An 11154-nucleotide genomic window follows, 5' to 3' on the forward strand; every position below is an offset into this window, starting at 1 on the left:
CTAACTGCATCAATTCTCCGTCTTCACCCCAGATATTCCGAAGAGATTGAGGCTGGAACAGATAGGGGTAGGGCTTTTGAGATAGGAGGGGAGCACCGATGGGCTTGTGATGAGCCTTGCTGGGCTCTCCCTGATGCCCCCCCCTCCCCTTTCCTTATTTCTAAGGAGTAAGAGACAGCTGTGTCTGCCCATGGGAAGTGGGACCCAGGACTTAGTGCCCTAGGGCGTGGGGTGAAGGGTTTTAGGCTGTCTTGTTCTTGGCTGGAGGCTCCTATCCCACCCCTGCCTGCTTCCCACCCAAGGCCATGGTGCTCAGAGGTGGGTGTTTGGTGTTAAGGCCCCCCCTGCCAGGCCTAGCCAGCAGGGAGCTGGGAGAGGCCTTGACCTTGGGGGTGAGCTGGGGGGGCTTCCCAGCACAGCTGTGTCCCTTGCTTCTCAGCCACTGGCTTTGATCCGATTAATCCCATGGCCTCTGCTGTTCCTAGCCAAGCTGGATGTCTCTGTGTCATGTCCGCCCCTCTCTTGATACTGAGGGAATGCCCTCGGAGGACAGGCCTAACCTCTCCTGTGCTCTGGTGTGGGAGTCAGGACTCCTGGATTCTCTTCCTACTGACTCACAGCACTACCAGAGCCAAGCCTGAGCCTATCTCAGTTTCCCCTTGTGTCACAGGGAAATGGTTCTGTTCTCTCCCCTGGCCTGAGGGGAATGGATGAAGGGGAAGGTGTGAGCCGAGGGCAGGGGACTCTGGCTGGGAGTGTCAGGGCGCTGGGAGGGCTAAAGAGAAAGGCCCTGGGATGGTGTCAATTCCTGAAACCACTCAAGCTCCCACCCTTCTTATGGCTGAAAAATAGGAAGGGACTGGCTTTCCCTCCTGATCTGGGGCTAGCGTAATCCCCAGATCAGAGCTTACCTTGGTCATGAGGGACCCTAAGTCTCTCATTCTCCAAAGGGGCTTGAGGACTGCCCATTGGAGAGTCAGTAGGTGAGGAACTGACCAGGTCCGCACCTCCCATCCCCACCCCCCGACCCAGCGATATATATCCTGGATGCTCACTGAAGCCATTTGCAAAAAGGGCTGAGTGCTCTCACTGGCAGTTCCTGAGGGCCCAAACCTGGCATCAAGGTCACCCCAGCATGTGGATGTTGGGGTCCTCAGTCCTGACAGGAGGAGGAAAGGCCAGCTGAACTGGGCTGGGCTGCTGTGGGTGGCCTGAGGCAGCATGATGTGGGGTCTCTGGGCCAGACCAGTTGTGGCCAGGAGGGGGAGGGGCTGCTGTTTGTTGATGCTAGGTCTGGGCCCCAGCCAGGGCAAACACAGCCCCGAGGCCTTTCCCCCGCCACCTGCCGAATCTCCCAGCCCAGCCTGTGGTGGCAGGACAGCTGGCAGCCAGGATGGGACTCAGAGCTGCCGGACGCCTTCTCCCGGGGACCAGAGGGAATGTCACTGATGTAACACAGTGGTGGAGGCAGCCACCAGGAGTGGAGGGCCGGGAGGGTGCTTTATCTCAGCCCTCAGCCCAACCCCCACCCCTAGTCCTCCACCTCCAGAAACTCAGACATGGGCCCGAGACGTGGCCAGACACATGAAGCAGAACTTAGGGTCCCAGGATCGCTCAGACTCTCCTTCCAGGGTCCTGGCAGCCCTCTGCTCTCCTCCTCCCTCTTCAGTCATGTCCTCTCAGCCTCCATCTAGGTGGCTTCCTCTCACCGTGTCCCCACCTCCCCTGGCACGGCATCCACATGGTACCCCAGGACCCTTCTCTGACAGTGAGCCCCCATCTTCACCTCCAACCCAGTCGTCTCCAGAGCCCAGCATCTGTGCCCACTGACTTCTCAGATAGTCTGCAGGGCCCTGCCTCACACTCAGGTGGCCTCCTGGACACCCTCCCAACTGGCTTCTTGTCCCAGTTGGCCTCCCCTACCCCACCCGGCTGGCTGCACGTGTTCCTGTTGTTCTCAGAACATGCCAGTCTCTTCCTCTCCCTGACCTTCTGCCCTCCGGGTTCCCCACCCCATCCCACCTCCTCATCAGGCTCTCACTTGTCCTTCTACACCCCGGAGAGGCGGCCTCTGAACAGCCTGGCCAGCTCTTCCTGTACTTCACGTGGCCCCTCTTGCTCTCCCACCAAGCAGCCTGTGTCTCCAAGAGCTCCCTCTGGGTTGTCTAGACAGGAAAGCTCCTGCCAGGTTGGAGGGTGCGAGTCAGGAAAAGCCTGATGGAGAAGCAACCGGTGGGCTTGGCTCTGCCAAGGGGAAGAAAGGCACATGCCAGGGTGGGGAAGAGAAAGGGCATTCGGATAGAGGAAACAGCCCGACTACAGGAAAACGTGAGTATGAGCGTGCAGTTTGCACCAGTAGGTGGTGTGCATGGGGGCAGGACACGTGGCTTGGAGTCATTTTGGGGGGTTTTAAGGCCTCATAGGAGAGAAGGGTTCTCACCTCCACGCCCCACTGTTGAGGACACACACCCAGAGCTCCTGACTATACTCTGCCCAGGTTGGTGTCTGGGAGGCTCCTCTTCAGGGACAAGTAGGGGTTTAGTTGGTATAATACGGGGTGTGGAACCCCGTGAGGGACCCATAAGCAGACAGTCCCATCTAGCCCTCCCCCAGCCTGGGTCCTCAGAGCTGATGACCTCTTGGCTGAGGCCCGCTCCCACAGTTCTGGCATGCCCTCCCTCTCTCCCGAGATCTGGCCCCCAGCTTCTCTGGCCACTGAAGCGGCTTAATGAGCCCAGGTCACGTGGGTTATGCTACTGCCTGTGGGGAGGGCCCGAGAGCCCCTAGTGGCCACCCGACCAGGCCCTGACGTCAGCGGCATTAACCGTCCACCAGGCTTGTCTAATCTCTGGTCTGTGGCCGGGCCAGGTTAGTCCCGCCAGAGCCAGAGCTGAAGGCCGGGAGGGCCCTCGAGGGCACCTTGAGGTTGCAGGTCAGGCAGGGATGGTGGTGAGTGGGGGTGCCCACAGTAAATGACCCTTACCTACAAGACTAGGGTGCGGCCCCTATGCTGCCTCGGTCTAGCTCTGATCCTCTGCCCTCAAGGGTGACTCAGGCATTGAACACCCATTGACTCTGCTCCTTAGGGTGTAATTATACATGCGGTGAGTGGGGCCTGAGTGGGGCCAGCGGGGAGGGCTCCAAGCTGGGGGACTCGACCCCGCCCCCCCCACCCCGCCCCGACCCCAGACCCCAGCATATCTGTGGCCATAGGCAGGGCAAGCCCCAGCCCATGGGATCCAGGAATCCCAGTCCTGAATCCCCCGACCCTGGGATCAGAACTGTCTGTGGAGGGGACTCCCTGGAGGGTGGGGTCCAGCCCCTGTCTGGTGTATGGGCTTCTCTCTGTCCAGACTCAGGAAGGCTGGGGAGCTCATTACTTTTCTTCTAAGGCAAGATGACTGTGCGGAAGACCCCATTAGCCCACCTCTCCTTACAGCCTCCTCCCTTCCAAGTCTACCACTCCCAGCTCCTCAAAGCCTCTTGTCTTCCGCCTTGCCTCTCGCCACTAAATCCTGAACTTACTCCCCTCACTCTAGTAAACTGCTCTGTCAGCGGGTCGTTAGTGGAGGTGAGCAGCCTAGCTCAGCCAGGCCCAAGATCACCTGGTGAGGGTCCGAACCCCAGCCTCCCCTCGGGCCCAAGCCCCATCCCCTTCTCTGGCCTCTGACCAGCACCAGCATGGCTGAGTTCCCTAACCCATCCCAGGTCCCTCTACTACCACACTGTGCTCAGGCCGGGGCCCCCTCACTCCCCTTTTGTCCATCTCACTTCCGGCTCACAGCTCTGCCCTCCTCCTTCTGCTAGGACATAGCATGGAGTCCCCAGCCCTGCTGCTCTCTGCCATCATACCCTTTCACGCTGGCCCCCAGGGGAAAAAAAATGCGTGCCCCTACATACCTGTTCTCATGAAAATAAATTTTTTTTCATGAAAAATCTTAATGATTTTTTTTCCAGAAACAAGAATTTTAAAATATTATTGACCATTTTATTTCCATTAAAGCCAGGAAAAGAAGATTATAAATTGTTTCAGATATAGACAAAATAGCTAAGCTTAAAATAATGTTGAGTTTGAATATATCTACTTTCAAATCTTTTTTTCACCTAATTTAATAGTCTATTAAAAATTTTACCATTAAAAATACATAAAAACATATATAGGAATGGACATTTTCCTTCTGCTTCGGGCTCCAATATATAGCTCAGCAGAGTTCTCTTGGATCTTGTCTTTATTTAAAATTTTAATATTTTGTTCATCATGGGTTTTTTGCAGTGATTTGTTTGTTTGTTTCTTTTTTTTTTTTGAGTAGGTCATGGGACTTGAACTCACAACCCTGAGATCAAGAGTCACATGTTCTACAGACTGAGCCAGCCAGAATCCCCTGCAGTAATTTTGAATTTAAAAAGTACTGCGTTAATAAATTCTTTATCTTGATTACTGAACTTTTTGGCACCACCTTACATTTTGCACCCCAGGTGAGTGCCTCTTTTGCTTCACACAAATGCCAGCCCTGCTATTAGGTCCTAGCTTTAAGGGCCTCCAAGACCCATTAGCTTCTGGAGGAAGCCCAGGACCTCAGGCAGGCACTTGGCACCCGCCCATTGTCTCCCCACCCCATGTCCCCTTTGCCTGCTCTTGCCCTATTGAGCTATGGCCCACAAGCCTCGTTTCTGGGCCTTTTACCCCTTACTCTCCCTGACAGAATAAACTTCTACCTCAGAACTCCGTCTTGATCCAAGATTATCCCTGTGAACGTTTCTCATGGCTCCTCCTTTCCCCTTAAAGCCCTCTCCTGAGAGGCCCCAGTTCGTCCTATGCCCCCGGGAGCGCTCCTGCCATGCCAGGCCAGGTTCTTCTCCCTGGAAGTTTCCATCTTCCCATTGATGTCCAGCCCAGCACTGGGCACTTCATAAATGCCCATGACTCGTGACAATGAACGCTTTTCCCTTCCCCACAAGAAAGGACAGCTGGGGCCTGATGCGAAGGTTTATTGCTGAGTCTGCATCTACCTGAGGGGAGTGTGGACTGTCCTCTGGCCTTAAGAGATGGAAGCTCCTGTCCTTGACTTAGCATAAGTCCTGGCTCACGGGCCCCAGCGAGGACTTGGGGCTTGATGAGGAACTGGGAGCAGGGGTACAGGGACATGGGCCTCTGTCCCTGACAAAATTTGGACATGGCCTTCAGCTTTTCCTGCCAAGGAATGGGCCCTGAAAGGAAAGGGTGAGAGAAGTTGCTGGCAGGGGTGGGAGGATTACCTGGGTTTGGTTGTGCCCCCACCTGAGGTAGACCCCTCTGGGCCCAACCTGGGCTTCAGTCATGTCCCAAATCCTCTGCCTGGAGCTGATCGATGCAGCCGGACTCTGCCCCCAGCCACCCCTCAGCACAGTTTGACCATTGGCCACAGCGGGTGTCAACAGTACCCTCCCTCAACAGACCATCCCCTTGGCTGGCTGGCCTGAAGCGCTGTGGGTGGGTGGGGGTGAGGTAGGACATGGATCGGGTGTCCAAGGATGGAGGGCGAAGAGCATGTGGGGGAGGGAGATAGGGGGTTACTCGGAGCCTGCTGTATGGGGAAGGGTCCAGCTTAAATCTCTTCCTGACACCCAGGGGCTCCCAGGCATGCCCCCCACCCACTAATTCATTCATGTGGGAGCCGCATAGGCCTGAGTGGCTTGGACTTTGGACCCCTGAAGCTACTGAGAGGGAGTTACTGGCCACTGGGTAGACAGGTGCCAGACTTGTCACATGGAGGTAGTAAGGCTGGAATGGGCTGATGGTAAGCAGTAGGCCTGCTTGGAGGAGGGATCTCTGCCTGCCCCTCGCTCTTCGTGAACCTGGGAGGGAGGGCTGTTTGCTGAACCCAGACCCACCAGGTGAGTCATGGGCCCCCTGGGGAGAGAGACCTGCCGGAGATTGGTCAGTTGGGCACTGCTGAGTCACTGTGAGCTCTAGCTGTCCCAAGTCCTGCCTGTTCCTAGCTGGGGCTGGCTGTGGTGGGTCCTGGAGTCCAGTGCCGCCAGGCCGTGAAGGGCAGCAGTGGGGTTGGGGGCACTGGGCTCTGGGAGACACGGGGGAGGGTCAGGGCCTCAAGGCTAGTGGGGCTCAGGGTTTTGGGTGTGTGGCTGGTGGGACCACAGGCTGGGGTCCAGGAGTTCAGGGGGGGTGTGCTGATAGGCTCCTGTGGGCTAGGGCTACAAGGTGGCTAGGGCTACAGGGTGTCAGGGACACACATGAGTTCAGGCACCTGTGAACAGAGAAAAGGAAGCAAGTCAACACATCCCTGAGCTCCAAAATAATTGGCCACAGGCCGAGAGGCACTGTTGGGGTGGGCTTGTAAGCAAGGACACCAGAGGGATGGGGCAAAGTCAGAAGGGATTAGGTGAGTGGGCCTTGTGTCCCTGGAGGGCAGGGTGGCGGTGGGGCAGTGGCATGGAGCCTGAGGGGCCAAGGTGGGGCCTGGGAATTGGGGGTTGGCACCAGCCACCAGCCGCGTGGTATGGGTCTGGAGAGCTGGCGCAGGACCTGATGACCTAGGGTGGGGTCTGCCGCAGTGAGGTGGGGTGGAGAGCTGGGGATGGAGTGTGAGGTATTGAGACCAAGGGGCAAGACAGGGGAGTATCCCAGCCCACGAGGAGCCTACCTCAAAAGAGGCCGCAGTCTTTGAGGTTTTCTTTGATGATGATGTCTGTGACTGCGTCGAAGACGAACTTGACGTTCTGTGTGTCAGTAGCGCAAGTCATATGGGAATAGATCTCCTTCACGTCGCGGCGCATGTTGAGCTCGAGGAACTGCACCTTGATGTAGTTGCCTGCGTCCTCGTACGTGTTGGGCCCTGTCAGGGAAAGGGGTGCTCTCCCTCGGTGTCCCCACTCCGTCCGTGTCCCCACTCCGTCCCGCGGCGGGAGAAGCGCAGGCCCGGATGACGGGGTTGGGGCGCCGCCTGGCGGCCAGGCCGCGGGGAGGGGGTTCTCACCGTCGTAATCCGGGAAGCAGATGCTGAGATGCGCCTTTTTGATCTTCTCGGAGAAAACGTCCTTCTTGTTGAGGAAGAGCACAATGGACGTGGTGGCGAAGTAGCGGTGGTTGCAGATGCTGTTGAACAGGTGCAGGCTTTCGTGCATGCGGTTCTGAGGAGGACAGAAGCTGTCGGGCACCGGGTGGGGGGGCACGGGCTGCCATCCCCCTGGGGCCGGGGCCCAGAGGCTCCGGGGCACCCGGGGCCATCCTGCTGACAGCCAGCCCCAAGTCAGCTTCCCCCACGGTCCCCCTCAGCGTGGCTGCTGGCTGTCTTGTGTCCTCGTTCCGACTGTTCTGGAACGAGTGTTCGCTCTCAGACCCTCCCGGCTCCCGCAGCACCGTCTCCAGCTTTCCCTGGAAACACTCTGGCCCGGCTTGGCACCCACCACTTCGTCGTCCTCCACCAGCACCATGTCGTAGGCGCTCAGCGCCGCGATGAAGATGATGCAGGTCACACCCTCGAAGCAATGGATCCACTTCTTGCGCTCTGAGCGCTGCCCGCCCACGTCGAACATCCTGGGGAGCAGTTGGGGCCTGAACCCGCGCTTGGAACGCCATGGACGCGCCCACAGGCATCCCCTTGCCCTCTAATGCTGGCTGGGGGGGCACTCGGATGGGACTGGAGTGTGGGGTGTCTGAGGAGGGGCAGGGTCTCTTTGGGACAGGGCCTCTAATAGGGCCTGGGGGCGCTGCACTTGCAGCCACAGCCCCTGAGGGAGCACCAGGGCGCGGGTGCGGGGTTGTACCGGAAGTGGAGGTCCTTGAAGGAGAACTGCGTCTCGATGATGCCTGTGGTCTTGACACGGGAGCGCAGCACGTCCTGCTCAGTGGGCACGTAGCCCGGGGTGACCAGGCGCTCCAGGTCCGAGAGGTAGCTGCGGGAGACCGCGGGGTGTGGGTGGGTGTGGTGGAGGGGCATGGTAGGACCTCGCCCGCACCCCCGCGCCCCGCTTGCGCTCTCACTAGCCGGCCGAGTCGTTGAGCTGGTACTCAGAGGCGCGTTCGAAGCAGGCCTGGATACCCGAGTCCTTCCACAGCCGCTGGATGATGTCCGACATCTCCTTGGGCATCGTGCCCTCTTCGATGGTGTCCGCCATGTGCATCAGCTTCCGGGCGTCGTCCTGAGGGTGGGGTAGGAGTTGGTGGTGGTGACCGTGGACTTGAGCCCAGTCTCGTGCCTCGAGTCCCCAGAGGCCCCGCTCAGCCAGTCTCCTTGCACACCTGGCGGGCAGAGTCTCCATACTGGATGTTGAGTGTGGTCATGGCGCGCACGATGGCGAGGATGGACTGCAGCGTGTTGCCGTAGATGATGGCGATGAACTCGAGGCACTCTTCTAACGAGTACCCATCCTGGTGGATGATCCTGTGGCCAGGGTGAGCCGGGTCAAGGCCAAGTGGACTGGTGGGGAAGGACAGGCCCCGTGGGTGCGCCCACCCTCAGGGACCTCAGAAAGGGCAAGGACACTCACTTCATCTGCTTGACAATGGTGCTCTTCCCGGACTCACCCGCGCCTGGAAGGGAAACTCCTCCTCAGAGCTGCGCTTGCCACACCTCTCTACGACCCTCCCCCCCACCCTCTACACCCCCTACCCCTCGTGTGCCCCCCCCCCCCCCCCCCCCGCAACCGGGCTCAGAAGATGGGGACCGGCAGACTCAAGGCAGGTACCAGTCCAAACCCCAGTTCCACCTGTTTCCCCCACCCCCCACCCCAAAGCAAGGTCCCGACACCCTGGAGGAAACACATTTGTAAATGCCAGGAGTGACGAGGGGGCTGACAAGGGCAATCAACGACCTCAGCTGTGTTGGAGAGCCTCCAAGACCCCTGGTATTTCCATTCTTGGTTGCTCTGAAACCCAAATAAGGAGAACCTGGAGCGCCACACCGTGGAAGTTTCTGGTACTGCATGCAGAGGATTATTTGAGCCGGGTCAACCCCCGCTTTTCAGGGGTTGTAGGGAGGGGAGTGTCTCCTAGAGGCTCAGAAGGAATTAGGGCCTTTGAGTGGGGGAGAAGACAGAGCGGACAGCCCCTCTGAGCCTGCTCTTGCCGGGGCTTTGGGTACAGTTAATGGGATTTCTGGCTTAGTCTCTGTCTCCCTGGGGTGCTCTGGCTTGGTCTCTCTGCCCACACCAGATGCCTGACTGGGTCCTGGAGAGCCTGGGGTGGGACCTGCACTGCCTCTCAAAGCAGCTCCTTTTTCCCCTTGTGGAAGGTAGTGACCTGGAGGCACTGCCTCAGTCCTACCTCTTCTCACCTCCCATGGGACCAAAGTGCTTGGCTTTATCTATTCTCCCGGGGTCTTAGTAGCTCTAAAGAGGGACACCCTCTTTAGGTTTGCCCACAACAAAGCTCTGGAATCTAAGGGCCGTTGTCTGTGGATCTGGATGGTGCTAAAGGATGCCCACGCCCAGAGGACTGTTACCTCCTTCTTCCAAGGAAGCAGCCCTATTGTAGGGCTCCCAAGGAAGCCCCTCGTTCCTGACCCCTGCCCACCAGGGCTTCTCCAGAGGGGAGGGTGCCTAAGTCAGGGCCCCCTGGAGAGGGGTTCCACCGGATACTCAGCCTTGGGGAGTCAGAGTACTGCCCACCAGGGCCAGGGCTCCACTCAGTTCTTAGGATCATTCTGCTTCCCAAGTAACCCATTTCACAGAAGAGCTACCTGCCTGCCCCCCACCCCTGCCTGCGACCTGGTGGTAGCGCCCCCACCTGGACCCACACCCATACCCAGAAGCAGCAGTTTCACGGTTCGAGCATCCTTCTCAGCATCTTCTTTGAGCTTCTTTTCCAGCTCCCTTGAGTGCTTCTCCTCAGCACTAGCCCCAGCCCCCATGGTCCCAGCAGCAGGCGAACAGAGTGGTTGGCTGGTTCTTCTAGATGGAGGGGATCCCCAGAGCCGGGCTCGCCGGGCTCAGGTCTCCCAACACCCTTCTGACCCCAGGACTGGCAATCGACTGGCTTTCCAGAGACCTGTGCAGGCCTGGTGGGGCTGCTTAGTGGGATTTGGGGGCCAGGGGTTCCCAAGAGCCAATGAGAGACAAGGACAGGTGAAGCCAGCTCAGCCCCCAGCCCTTCTAATCAGGCTGGCGTGGCCCCAATCCCTCAGCTGCTGACTCTGCACCCCTCTCAATGAGCCCCAACCCTCTAGGAGAGACCATGGAAACAGTCCAGCCCCTGCACCAGAGCAGGGAGACTGGTTCCACAGGGTCCAGACTTAGAAGGGGAAGAATAGGACCCTGAACCCCTGGGTGGGGGCAGGGAGGCGGGGCTGGGAGCAGGGAAGAGAGGGAGAAGCAAGCATGGAGCACCTGGGCCAGGCCCAGCACTGGACTCAGCACAGCTCTCTATTTTTTTTTTTTTAATTTTTAAAAATTTTTAATTTTTAATTTTTTATAAACATATAATATATTTTTATCCCCAGGGGTACAGGTCTGTGAATTGCCAGGTTTACACACTTCACAGCACTCACCATAGCACATGCCCTCCCCAATGTCCATAACGGCACACCCCCTCCCAACCTCCCTCCCCCCAGCAACCCTCAGTTTGTTTTGTGAGATTAAGAGTCACTTATGGTTTGTCTCCCTCCCAATCCCATCTTGTTTCATTTATTCTTCTCCTACCCCCCTAACCCCCCCATGTTGCATCTCCACTTCCTCATATCAGGGAGATCATATGATAGTTGTCTTTCTCTGACTTATTTCGCTAAGCATGATACCCTCTAGTTCCATCCATGTCGTTGCAAATGGCAAGATTTCATTTCTTTTGATGGCTGCATAGTATTCCCCATTGTATATATATACCACATCTTCTTTATCAATTCATCTGTTGATGGACATCTGGGTTCTTCCCATAGTTTGGCTATTATAGACATTGCTGCTATAAACATTCAGGTGCACGTGCCCCTTTGGATCACTACGTTTGTATCTTTAGGGTAAATACCCAGTAGTACTGCTCTCTATTTTGTAAGCTCACACAGGCCCTGGTGAATGGGTGCCCATATCATCAGTCCCATTTTACTGACAAGGAAGGGGAGGCTCAGAGGGCCACACAGAAGGAAGTGGTTGGGAAGGGCAGGGTGACTTTGGACCGGACTTCCATGCTCTGCAGAGCCAAGAAGGAAGGGAGAACATTGCATTTGC

General features: G+C 57.5%; 1 protein-coding gene across 1 annotated transcript; it reads right to left on the bottom strand.

Annotated features, from left to right (window-relative positions):
* Positions 1-6170: 6170 nt before the first annotated feature.
* On the bottom strand, positions 6171-9848 carry GNAT1 (G protein subunit alpha transducin 1). Its single transcript, XM_044255271.1, has 9 exons — positions 9743-9848; positions 8488-8530; positions 8240-8381; positions 7982-8139; positions 7765-7893; positions 7405-7534; positions 6975-7128; positions 6642-6833; positions 6171-6245 (listed from the first exon to the last, which is right to left on the bottom strand). Exons 1-8 carry the CDS (start codon positions 9846-9848, stop codon positions 6643-6645), a joined length of 1053 nt encoding a protein of 350 aa, XP_044111206.1. The 3' UTR covers positions 6171-6245; position 6642.
* Between the last annotated feature and the right edge of the window lie 1306 nt (positions 9849-11154).

This window comes from Neovison vison, chromosome 6 (assembly GCF_020171115.1).
Source record: "Neovison vison isolate M4711 chromosome 6, ASM_NN_V1, whole genome shotgun sequence".
Lineage (NCBI taxonomy): Eukaryota > Metazoa > Chordata > Mammalia > Carnivora > Mustelidae > Neogale > Neogale vison.